The sequence below is a fragment of the Aquarana catesbeiana genome, linkage group LG11 (assembly GCF_042186555.1).
Source record: "Aquarana catesbeiana isolate 2022-GZ linkage group LG11, ASM4218655v1, whole genome shotgun sequence".
NCBI classification, from domain to species: domain Eukaryota; kingdom Metazoa; phylum Chordata; class Amphibia; order Anura; family Ranidae; genus Aquarana; species Aquarana catesbeiana.
The window spans coordinates 229,736,725-229,748,869 of record NC_133334.1 but is presented as its reverse complement, the minus strand read 5'-3'; the positions used below and the strand labels follow the sequence as shown (position 1 = coordinate 229,748,869).

Sequence of the window (12,145 nt, the reverse complement as noted above, 5' to 3'; positions counted from 1 at the left end):
AACTGATGTAAACAGAGGCAAGTCCGTTTTCATCGAACCATCCATAGATCCAGAATGGGTCCACCGAGGTCCGCTGTCAAAATGTGGACAAAAGCTGAACGGGCACGGATGTCACAAAAGCAACATCTGTTCTGTTCTGATTCAGCAGGGAATCTGTTAACAGATCTTCGATGAACAGAGAAAGCAAAGATCCTTAACCACTTGCCGACGCACACCGATGTACGTCGGCATAATGGCAGCGGTGGGCAAATGGGCGAACCTGTACGTCCCCTTTAATTGGGGCTGCTAGCAGGCGCACGCCCGCCGCGTACAGCATGACCGTGCCCGCGGGACCGGCGGACTCAATGTCTGCCGGTCTCACGCCGATCGTGTCACGGAGCCGCAGAACGGGGAAGTGACCGTGTAAGCAAAGCATTTCCCTGTTCTGCCTTGTGACATGACACAGATCCACTGCTCCCTGTGATCGGGAGCAATGATCTCTGTCATGTAAGTTGAAGCCCATCCCCCCCACAGTTAGAATCACTCCCTAGGACACACTTAACCCCTTGATCACCCCCTAGTGTTTAACCCCTTTACTGCCAGTGTCATTTACACAGTAATCAGTGCATTTTTATAGCACTGATCGCTGCATAAATGACAATGGTCCCAAAATAGTGTCAAAAGTGTCCAATGTGTCCGCCATAATGTCGCAGTCCTGATAAAAAACGCAGATCACCACCATTACTAATAAAAAAAAATTGTTAATAAAAATGCCATAAATCTATTACCTATTTTGTAGACCCTATAACTTTTGCGCAAACCAATCGCTTATTGCGGTTTTTTTTTACCAAAAATATGTAGAAGAATACATATTGGCCTAAACTGAGGAAAAAAAATAGTGTTTTTTATATATTTTGAGGGGATATTTATTATAGTAAAAAATATTGCTTTTTTTTCAAAATGATCACTCTTTTTTTGTTTTATAGCGCAAAAAATAAAATCCGCAGAAGTGATCAAATACCATCAAAAGAAAGCTCTATTTGTGGGGAAAAAAGGATGTCAATTTTGTTTGGGTGCAACGTCGCACAACGGCGCAATTGTCAGTTAAAGTGACGCAGTGCCGAATCGCAGAAAGTACTCTGGTCAGGGAGGAGGTAAAATCTTCTGAAGAGGTTAAAGTGGAACTTTAGTTAGAAAATTAAGTTCCACTAGATCACTTCATGTTGGCTGCTTTTGCAGGTATAGCTACAATATGTAAAAATAAGAGCCTATACTGTTCAAAATCCAGTAATACGCGGTCTCACCCCCACTCTGCACATGCTCAGTTGCTCTCCATTTTTAGGCACTGCAGAGTTTGTAGAGGCTGATCCGCTGACCTTATGAGTTATGAGTAAAGTTTCACTTTAAAGTAGATCTATAAAAAAAAGTAAATCTGTCATTTAAATCCATGGTTTAGAGCTGAATCCTAGAATTAAAAGTAAATTAATAAAACATTATTGTTAGTTAATTTTTAATTATTAATAAATTAATTAAAAATACATTTAAAAAATGCCCAATGGGGCCCTTGGTAATACCCTTTCAAAAGTTGAATGCTTATAGAAGTGGTTGTAAACCCTCACATATACCCAGTGAAGTGACTGGCCTCAGGTGAAACACAAGGATGAAACAAATCCTTCTACATACATTGTACTAGTTTATCTGCAGTCTTCTCTTCCCTACATCTGTTGAAAGTGCAGAAAGCAGGGGGCGGTACTGAAGTAACACCACACAGCACAGTGAGAGCTGATTGGAGGGAAGGGAGACACCCCCCTCACAAAACACAAAGGAACAAAGCTGAGGCTGTCAATCACCGGCTGTGTGCTGGAGCTCCCTCCCCTGTCAATCTTTTTTGCTTGGTGTCAGGAAAACTTGTCTGAAGTGACTCCAATACAGAGAAATGACGCAGCGGACAGAAACAACACTAAGGACGATTTCACACACACAAATCATTAAATCGCAGAGCAGCCAGGGCAATTCGCCGCTAGAGGGCAGTGTGGTGCGCGATTCAGCACATCACAACTCCCTTTTTTTGTACACTTCATTCACTGCAGTGTCAGGCAACTTGATGCCTTGCGCTGCCCGACATTGCAATTTGGCTCGGTGCGCTGCCATAAAATGCAGTATGTCTACATTTTACCACGCTGCTGTGGTCAATGCAGCCTCACCAGCACCCATCAAATGCAGCCTCACCAGCGCCCATCAATGCAGCCTCACCAGCGCCCATCAAATGCAGCCTCACCAGCGCCCATCAAATGCAGCCTCACCAGCGCCCATCAATGCAGCCTCACCAGCGCCCATCAATGTAGCCTCACCAGCGCCCATCAATGTAACCTCACCAGTGCCCATCAATGTAGCCTACCAGCGCCTATTAATGCAGCCTCACCAGCGCCCATCAATACAGCCTACCAGTGACCATCAATCAATGTTTGCTTGCTTCAATTAATACAGAAGTTGGGACACAGACACAGTCCTCCTCCAGCGCCGTTGCGCCTCTGACACTAGGTGCGAACAGAGCAGCGGTTGCCTGCTGATGCTGAGACTTAGTTGCTTGCTGCAGAGAGAGTAGGAACACCAGTGGCGGGGCACCCCCCGGCAACAGTGCGCCCTAGGCGGCTGCCTAGTTTGCCTAGTGGTAGCACTGGCCCTGAACCTCTCAGATGAGAAGTGGCGCTTAGTGGTGCCAGAATAAATAATAATTGATCCTGGCCATTGAAATAAATTAACGCTCGAGCGCTAAACGCGTCTAGCATTAACGTGCTTTTAGACGTGTTTACACGTGGAGGGTGTTTTTTTTCTGCCTAAACACTGCTGCTGGATCCCTGGCTGTGGGTTTCTTCTGCCCCTAAATCCTGCCCCTGCCTCTGCAGGACACATAGGGGTTGATTTACTAAAGGGAAAAAGACTGTGCACTTGGCAAAGTGCAGTTGCCCTCTGCAAGAGCAGTTGCTCCAGAGCTTAGTAAATGAGCAGAAGCTCTGCTGACTTCCATCATCCAATCATGTGCAAGCAAAAATGCTGTTTTTTTTATTTTCCTTGCACAGGATTGGGTACTCTTTGCAAAGTCAAGCCTTACCTCATTTACTAAGCTCTGGAATTGCACTCTGCGAAGTGCACAGTCTATTTGCCTTTAGTAAATCAACCCCATAGACTAACATGCAGGAGCGTAGAGGCAAGAAAAAAAAAATTGCAGACGCTCCTAAAAACAGCGTTAAAAATGCCCAGTGTGCATGAGGCCTAAACCTAATGAGCATTTAACCCTTGGAGGCCCCACCGCAAAAGACATTTATGTATTTCTGGAGCCCAGATTGGGGATGTAAATGAATTAATAAGATATACACTATATTGTCAAAAGTATTGTGACGCCTGCCTTTACACGCACATGAACTTTAATGGCATCCCAGTCTAATGCCCTGTACACACGGTCGGATTTTCTGACGGATAATGTGTGATAGGACCTTGTTGTCGGAAATTTCGACCGTGTGTAGGCTCCATCACACATTTTCCATCGGATTTTCCGACACACAAAGTTTGAGAGCTTGCTATAAAATTTTCCGACAACAAAATCCGTCGTCGGAAATTCCGATCGTGTGTACACAAATCCGACGGACAAAGTGCCACGCATGCTCAGAATAAATAAAGAGATGAAAGCTATTGGCTACTGCCCCGTTTATAGTCCCGACGTACGTGTTTTACGTCACCGCGTTCAGAACGATCGGAGTCTCTGCTCTAATTTGTCCCACAGGTGTTCTATCGAGTTGAGGTCAGGACTCTGTGCAGGCCAATCAAGTTCCTACACCCCAAACTCACTCATCCATGTCTTTATGGACCTTGCTTTGTGCACTGGTCCAAATCATTTGGTGGAGGGAAGATTATGGTGTGGGGTTGTTTTTCAGGGATTGGGCTTGGTTCCTTAGTTCCAGTGAAGGCGTCAGCATACCAAAATATTTTGGGCAATCTTATGCTCCCGACTTTGTGGGAACAGTTTGGGGATGGCCCCTTCCTGTTCCAACATGACTGTGCACCAGTGCACAAAGCAAGGTCCATAAAGACATGGATGAGCGAGTTTGTGGTGGAGGAACTTGACTGACCTGCACAGAGTCCTGACCCCAACCTGATAGAACACCTTTGGGATGAATTAGAGCGGAGAATGTGAGCCAGGCCTTCTCGTCCAACATCAGTGCCTGACCTCACAAATGTACTTCTGGAGGAATGGTCAAACATTCCCATAAACACACTCCTAAACCTTGTGGACAGCTTTCCCAGAAGAGTTGAAGCTGTTATAGCTGCAAAGGGTGGGCCAACTCAATACTGAACCCCCACGGACGAAGACTGGGATCTTCATGTGCGTGTAAAGGCAGGCGTCCCAATACTTTTGACAACATATGTATGTCAGCATTGCCATATTTCAATATTATTTCCAGGTCACCTAAAGCCTATACGGTTATCAATACATGGTATCTGCCTACAAGGAACATTGTGGGTGTTTCCTTCATTAAAGACTATAAGTCACTGTCAAACATATTACTATTAGAGGTTGTAAATTCCAAGCAAATAGCTACATGTTTAAATATAAAAGTGAAATGTCTTGTGTGTCAAAGGATTTGTCATTCTCTTCAGCTGCTTTTATGATTCATACACCTCTGACAGGTAACACAATTAGGAAAGTGACGCCACTTTCTCTGTTAGAGGTAAGGAATGCAATGGCGTCACCATCCCACTCACAGCCTGTTGATTGGATGGTGAATGAACAGCCCTCATTCTGCTCTCTTCTTCTTCTGTGCATGCAGCAGAGCCTCATTGGCTCCTCCTCCTCCTTGGCTTTCATTTCCAATCTTAAAAAGGTTGTAAACCTCAGACATGAAATATGAACAAAGTAGGGCTGTTACTGATTAAAATTTTTGTGTTCGATTAATCGATATTTTTTATTAATTATTTATTAATTTTGATTAATTATAATGCACATACAGATCCAACTACTTTTAGCTGATTTAGCACCATTGTTATGGCAACGGCCGAAGCCGGACATAGCGGGGCATGGCTAGGATGTCACACGTCATAAACTCAACCTCGCCGTGCCCATAAACTCAGCCTCGCCATGCCCATAATCGCAGCCTCGCCGTGCCCATAATCTCAGCCTTACCGTGCCCATAATCGCAGCCTCACCGTGCCCATAATCTCAGACTTACCATGCCCATAATCACAGCCTTACCGTGCCCATAATGCTGTCTCATTGTGCCCATAATCGCAGCCTCGCCATGCCTATAATCACAGCCTCACCGTGCCCATAATGCAGTCTCACCGTGCCCATAAGCGCAGCCTCGCCATGCCTATAATGGCAGCCTCACCATGCCCATAATACAGTCTCACCGTGCCCATAATGCAGTCTCACCGTGCCCATAATCGCAGCCTCGCCATGCCTATAATGGCAGCCTCACCATGCCTATAATACAGTCTCACCGTGCCCATAATGCAGTCTCACCGTGCCCATAATCGCAGCCTCGCTGTGCCTATAATGGCAGCCTCACCATGCCCATAATACAGTCTCACTGTGCCCATAATGCAGTCTCACCGTGCCCATAATCGCAGCCTCGCCATGCCTATAATGGCAGCCTCACCGTGCCCATAATGCAGTCTCGCAGTGCCCATAATGCAGTCTCGCAGTGCCCATAATCGCAGCCTCACCGTTCCCATAATGCTGTCTCACCGTGCCCATAATCGCAGCCTCACCCTGCCCATAATCGCAGCCTCGCCGTGCCTATAATCACAGCCTCACCGTGCCCATAAAGCTGTCTCACCGTGCCCATAATCGCAGCCTCGCCGTGCCTATAATGGCAGCCTCACCGTGCCCATAATGCAGTCTCACAATGCCCATAATCGCAGCCTCACTGTAGTCAGTGCCTGTGTCTGGATTACACAGTCTGCGGGCATCTACCACTGTGTGTCTCGGAGCTGAGTGTGAAAACTTTGGCCACGCTGTGAGAAAAGTCCCGCCCTCCTCCTAGATCAACTCGTGTGATCGACGCAGTGTTCTGTCTATCACACGAGCTGATCTAGGAGGAGGGCGGGACTTTTCTCACAGCGCGGCCAAAGTTTTCACACTCAGCTCGGAGACACACAGCGGGAGATGCCCTCAGACTGTGTATGACATATAGTGGAGGAGGAGGAGGGAGCGGAGCGCTGCGCTGCAGCCACAGCTTGGCCCAAAGCAGCCCCAGGGCAGGCAGCCTACCGATCAAAAAAATTTTGATTGATCAAAAAAATGAATCGAGGAATTAATCGTTAATTTCTGCAGCCCTAGAGCAAAGCATATCCCTCTATAGTGTGTACATGTCTCACTTAAGAGCACTAAGTGTAATTTCTGCTTACTGCTTCGTTCCTCTGCTATCATCACTTCTGACAAGTTTTCCTGACACCAAAAGAAAAAAAGGTGACAGTGGAGGGACTGTCATCTACAAGACGATATCAAGAAAATATGGCCACAAGATGGTGCTTACAATCATACAAGCATTTCCTGTGATCATCATCTCCATCTAGTGGTTATAATGTGGTATTTTCCTGATTCACTCTATTCTGTATGAATGAATAACATTTAACCTAGAGCGAAAATAGCCCAATAACCTTCATGTTTGATGCACAGAGTTTCACAGGACATAAAAGCTCTAAACTGTTTAATAAAGACATCCCTAACTAAATGAGGGAAAAACCAACAAAAGTATTTTGTTCCCCAAAATAAATATCTTTGATGTTTTAGCTAAATTTTGTATGTCAATAAAATTACAATAAAATATGTCCTTTCTATTTAAGGACATAGATGTACTTGAAGAAATTCTCTGGGCTCAGTACCCATGAACTGTAAATGTCAAAAAAGTCCAAACTACTGTATAACTGTCAAATTATATGAGAGCAAAATCTGATAATGTCACACATGCCTCCATTCCTATACCAAAACACAATCATAACTACTACTTACTTCATCAGAATGTGAATAGTATTGTATATAAAATTATACAACACATAGGAAAAACCCTAAACTTTTTTGTATTAGGAATGGCAAAACCTTCAGACGTCAATATTACATCTATTTATAGACAAATATGTTTTCTTGGGTGTAGCTGGTATGCAGGTGATGAGCTTAAAGTCTAGTGTGGTCACTGTTAGAGGTAAAGTCCTTTACCTAAGTACATCATGATGTAACAATAACTACTTTACTTCCTTCCCTGCCCATTGTCTTATGACGACCTCGGCTTCCCTGGGGGGGTATAGGGTCTGTCGCTTCACCGAGGAGCCGATGCGCGTGCCTGGCAGCCGCGGTGTCTGCCGGGCACTCGCGATCGCTTGTTACAGAGCAGGACCGTGTAAACACACAGATCTACGTCCTGTCAGGGGAGAGGAGAGCGATCGTGTGTTCATACTAAGTATGAACACTGATCGCTCTCCTCCCCTAGTCAGTCCCCTCCCTCTACAGTTAGAATCACTCCCTAGGTAACACGTTTAACCCCTTGATCGCCCCCTAGTGTTAACTCCTTCCCTGCCAGTGACATTTATACAGTAATCAGTGCATTTTTTACAGCACTGATCGCTGTAGAACTGTCAGGGGCCCCAAAATAGTGTCAAAAGTGTCCGATGTGTCCGCCGCAATGTCACAGTCACAATAAAAATCGCAGATCGCCGCCATTACTAGTAAAAAAAAAATAATAATAAAAATGCCATAAATCTATCCCCTATTTTGTAGACGCTATAACTTTTGCGCAAACCAATCAATAAACACTTATTGCGATTCTTCTTGTACAAGAATACATATCGGCCTAAACTGAGGACATTTTTTTTTAATTGGGATATTAATTATAGCAGAAAGTAAAAAATATTGTGTTTATTTCCAAACTTGTCGCTCATTTGTTTGTTTATAGCGCAAAAAATAAAAAACGCAGAGGTGATCAAATACCACCAAAAGAAAGCTCTATTTGTAGGAAAAAAATGATAAAAATGTAATTTGGGTACAGTGTTGCATGACCGCGCAATTGTCATTCAAAATATTACAGCTCTGAAAATTGGCCTGGGCAGGAAGGGGGTGAAAGCGGTTAATGCCCTTTACATAAAAAAATTAAAAATACATTTGTCACTCCATTGCTGATGTCAGGAGCATGCCTAGGTGAATTGATGACTAACGTGGCTGATTTTGCCTGCTATTCACCCCCCACCCTCACTCCTGTAAACATTTAAAAGTTGTTATCATATGCAGCCATTATTGCTGCTCTTACCCACTTTGGTTGCTAGGGTGCTGGCGCAGCAACAAATGACTTTGTGGTCCAGCCGCCAGAGTCCCAGCAACCAATAACACTGTGCTGCTGTATGTCATTGGCCACTAGGATGTTGGAGACAGGGCTGTGCAGTGCCAATAGTTGCTAGTATGCAGAAGGATAGGGCACACAGCATCATCGGTTTTTAATATGAAGGCAGCGCCAGAGTCATAGCAACCAGCTCAGTAACCTTGAGCTTTAAAGAGCACAAGCTGGTTGTCTCATTTTGTTTTATCGGCGGCATGCCCTGACAGGTGTTTTTACAATGCAATGAACTTGTCATGTATTTTCTACCCTGTTATGTAGGTTCTACCCTATCAAATAAATATGAACATACCCTTAAAAAAAATAAAATGAGAGAGTTGAATACAAAGGTTGTCACTGCGGACATCTCCCTCTGAAAATGCTAGCTGGCTGGCTGCCAATGTCTTCAATACCCTTTTAAGGCATTTGTATGGATCAAGTACACAGATTGAAAGTTTTGGCATCCCTTGATGTGGTGTTCCAGGTCAGGCATTTAAAAAACGACTAAAGCAAGGCGATTCGCATTTTCAGAGGCCATACAGCCATAGCAGCCTACATATCTCTCCTGTTAGGGCTTTCTGCAAAGAAAGAATATCACTGAAAATGCATAGCAATAGTACCAAACTACCTTGTAAGATAAGGTGACCAGATTTTTAAAATGGAATCCGGGGACATTTTTTTTACTAGTAATGGTGGAAATCAGCGGCTCTCTGTCCATCGCCGCCGCTGCCCGCCTCACAGTCTGTCAAGTCTTACTCTCTGGGCCCCAGCTACTACTGGGTGGGGAGGAAGATCTCTCCGCCGGGGAAGGCAAGAAGATAAGCAGGCAGGCGGCTGGCCGGGACTTGAGCCAAGGCAGAAGAACATGCGAGCAGAGCTGAATGGGCATGCACCCAAAACTGAAGAAATTTTCCCTCCGCTCCGACCAGCACGTGATCATTAGGAAGGGGCACAGATAATGGAAAAAAAATACACCTTCCTAAGCTAGTAGGAGCGGGGGTGTGTAATTCAGATTTTTTTTTTTAAATTCTGCACTGACTGTCTTTGAAATTGCCCCAGCCCCTGTTCAAATCCAATTCAGGGACAAAACCGGGGACAGACTTGGTCCGGGGACAGTGTACTCAATCCGGGGACTGTCCCCGGAAACCGGGGATGTCTGGTCACCCTATTGTAAGAGTATTTCTAGTGCTGGGCTTTCTAAATAGTTTTGGACCACCCTTTTATAATTGTTCTTACAACCAAATAACATAGAAAACATAGCAGAAATGCTTCATTTAAAGTGTATGTAAACTCTAGCAATGAGCTTCTATTGTTCGCTCTCTATTGGTCTCAGAAATGTGCGGTTCGTTTTGTTCCGAATTAATATTCGGACTAATTTTTCGGTATTCAGAGATTTTGATATATCTGAATACCTGAATTACAATATCATCAAATTTTACCAAATGCTTCGAATAACGTTTTGGAAATTCGGACTGAAATTCAAATAGAATTTTACATTGAACTCCAGTCTCCAGTCGAATTCTAACTACACATAATGCTGAAATCAAAGACTGTGTGTGTTATTAGAGTTTTTTTTTTTTTTTTAATTATTGTCAGTTAGTGTCATTGTGTGTGTTAGGTAGGATAAAAAAAAAGCAAAGATGTGCACTATTGTTTTTGGGCTGTACTATGGGTACAAACAACTACTAATATACACATATGTGGTATCGCTGTGATCATCAGGAGCAGGAGAATTTAATTTGGGTTGTTCTTTAGTGGACGGTTATGGTTGTAGCAAGAATTCAAGAATTATACAGCTAAATTAAAACATTTTTTCTTTTTACAATTTTGGGCCAGTTTTCCTTCGATAAGAAACAAAAATCAGGAGATATCCATTACCAAACAAAAGCCCAATTTCTCCTGAAAAACAAAGTATAATCCACCAGGATCAATGGCGTCCCTAGGGGGGGCAGAGGGGGCCCTGACCCCCCCCCCCCCCAACATTATGCTGTGCCCCACCATGTGTCCCCAGTCAGCTCCTGCTTTCTCCCCCTCCCTCTGCTCGCTGACGCTGCATAATGCGAGCGGTCACACAACCACGGCTGCCCAATCTGCTTCTTCCCCTGCATCCTCATTGGCAAGGAGAAGAGCGAGGACTCCACCAGGACTCTCAGTTACTGAAAAAACAGACTGATTTCTCCCGTCCTTAGGACAGGAGAACCAGCCTGTAAATTCCAAGAGATGCCAGACCAGCACTGTCAATAGCAGGGGCAGAACAGCAAGAGGAGACCGGGGAACCCCACAGTGGCAGAACACCAGGGCCCGGTGGCAAAACAATCTTTGCAACCCTGTTAGTTCTCCCACTGCTTTGGACCCTTATATTTTCTTGGTATGCTGGTGAGATATATCTCTTTTTTTCTGCCACCCTGGGGGGGCCCCAATACAGTAGGAAGGGAGCTCACTGCAGAACATGTGAAAGGGCCAGTTATGGGATCGTACTAAAGGGCCCCAGGATATATATATTTGCATTTTATAGTTGCCCCCCTACTTTTGTCCCTGTCCCCCCATGTGCCCCCCCCCCCCCTAAATATGAAAGCTGGAGACGCCACTGACCAGGATGCACAAAGTAGAGGTGATGATATGTACAGTTTTACTAACACATGTCAAACTTGCAAAATTATGCTTAGGCATTAAGATTTGTTTTACCCCTAGGTGCTAAGGGGTTAAATTATTACATTTCTGGGGGTTTAAAAAATGTTTGTTTTGTCTGGTTACAGCTTAATTTATATCCCGTGCTTCCACTGAGTCTATGTATCAGGATCCTGAGAGATGTTTCTGAGGGTTTGACTTTCTTACACAACCTTCACCCTTCTATAGCGCACCAGCGCCTGAAGCCCTGCAATATTCTTTTGGATGCGCAGTACCGTGTAAAGGTAAGACAGTTGGAGTAAAAATTTCTGTTAAAAGATTCATAGCCAGTAATAAAGATGTTAGGAAGGTTTAAAATCTTTATTTTTTATTATTGAAAATGGTATAAATGCATCAATCAATTTTCTCTAGGTTTATACCTTCATTTCAGCTATATGCAAAATACTGGAAATAATATTTGAATAGTAAAAATCTTGAGATTGGTTGTCCTGTCTCTCGTTATTATTTTACAGGATTTACTATTATTATACAGGATTTATACAGCGCCAACAGTTTACGTAGCGCTTTACAACTTGAGGGTAGACAGTACAAATACAATACACTTTGATACAGTAGGAATCAGAGGGCCCTGCTCCTTAGAGCTTACAATTTAAGAGGGAAGGTCAAGAGATACAAGAGGTAATAACTGTGGGTGATGTGCTGATTGAGATGATAAATGTACAGTTGTTAGGTGGGGGCCAGATAGGCTTCTCTGAAGAGATGAGTTTTCAGGGATCGTCTGAAAGTGGATAAAGTAGGAGAAAATCGGACGGATTGGGGCAGAGCATTCCAGAGGATGGGAGAGGCTCTGGAGAAGTCCTGAAGGCGAGCATGGGATGAGGTGACAAGGGAGTTTGAGAGCAGGAGGTCTTGGGAGGAGCGAAGAGAACGATTAGGTTGGTATTTCGTGACTAGGTTAGAGATGTAGCTGGGGGCCAGGTTGTGGATGGCTTTGTAAGTTATAGTTAGTATCTTGAATTTAATTTGGTGATTGAGTGGTAGCCAATGGAGGGATTGGCAGAGGGGTGTAGCAGACGCTGAGTGGTTTGCGAGGTGGATGAGCCTGGCAGCAGCGTTCATGACGGACTGAAGTGGGGATAGCCTATTTAGAGGTAAACCAATGAGGAGGGAGTTGCAGT

The 12,145-nt window shown here is 44.4% G+C and overlaps 1 protein-coding gene across 1 annotated transcript in view; it reads left to right on the top strand.

Moving 5' to 3' along the window:
- Positions 1–12,145, top strand: part of LOC141112546 (receptor-interacting serine/threonine-protein kinase 2-like) — a 106,925-nt gene that overhangs the window by 29,324 nt on the left and 65,456 nt on the right. The window contains exon 4 of the mRNA XM_073605464.1: positions 11,096–11,251. Within this exon, the coding sequence (XP_073461565.1) occupies positions 11,096–11,251 (156 nt within the window). The remainder of the gene's footprint in view (positions 1–11,095; positions 11,252–12,145) is intronic.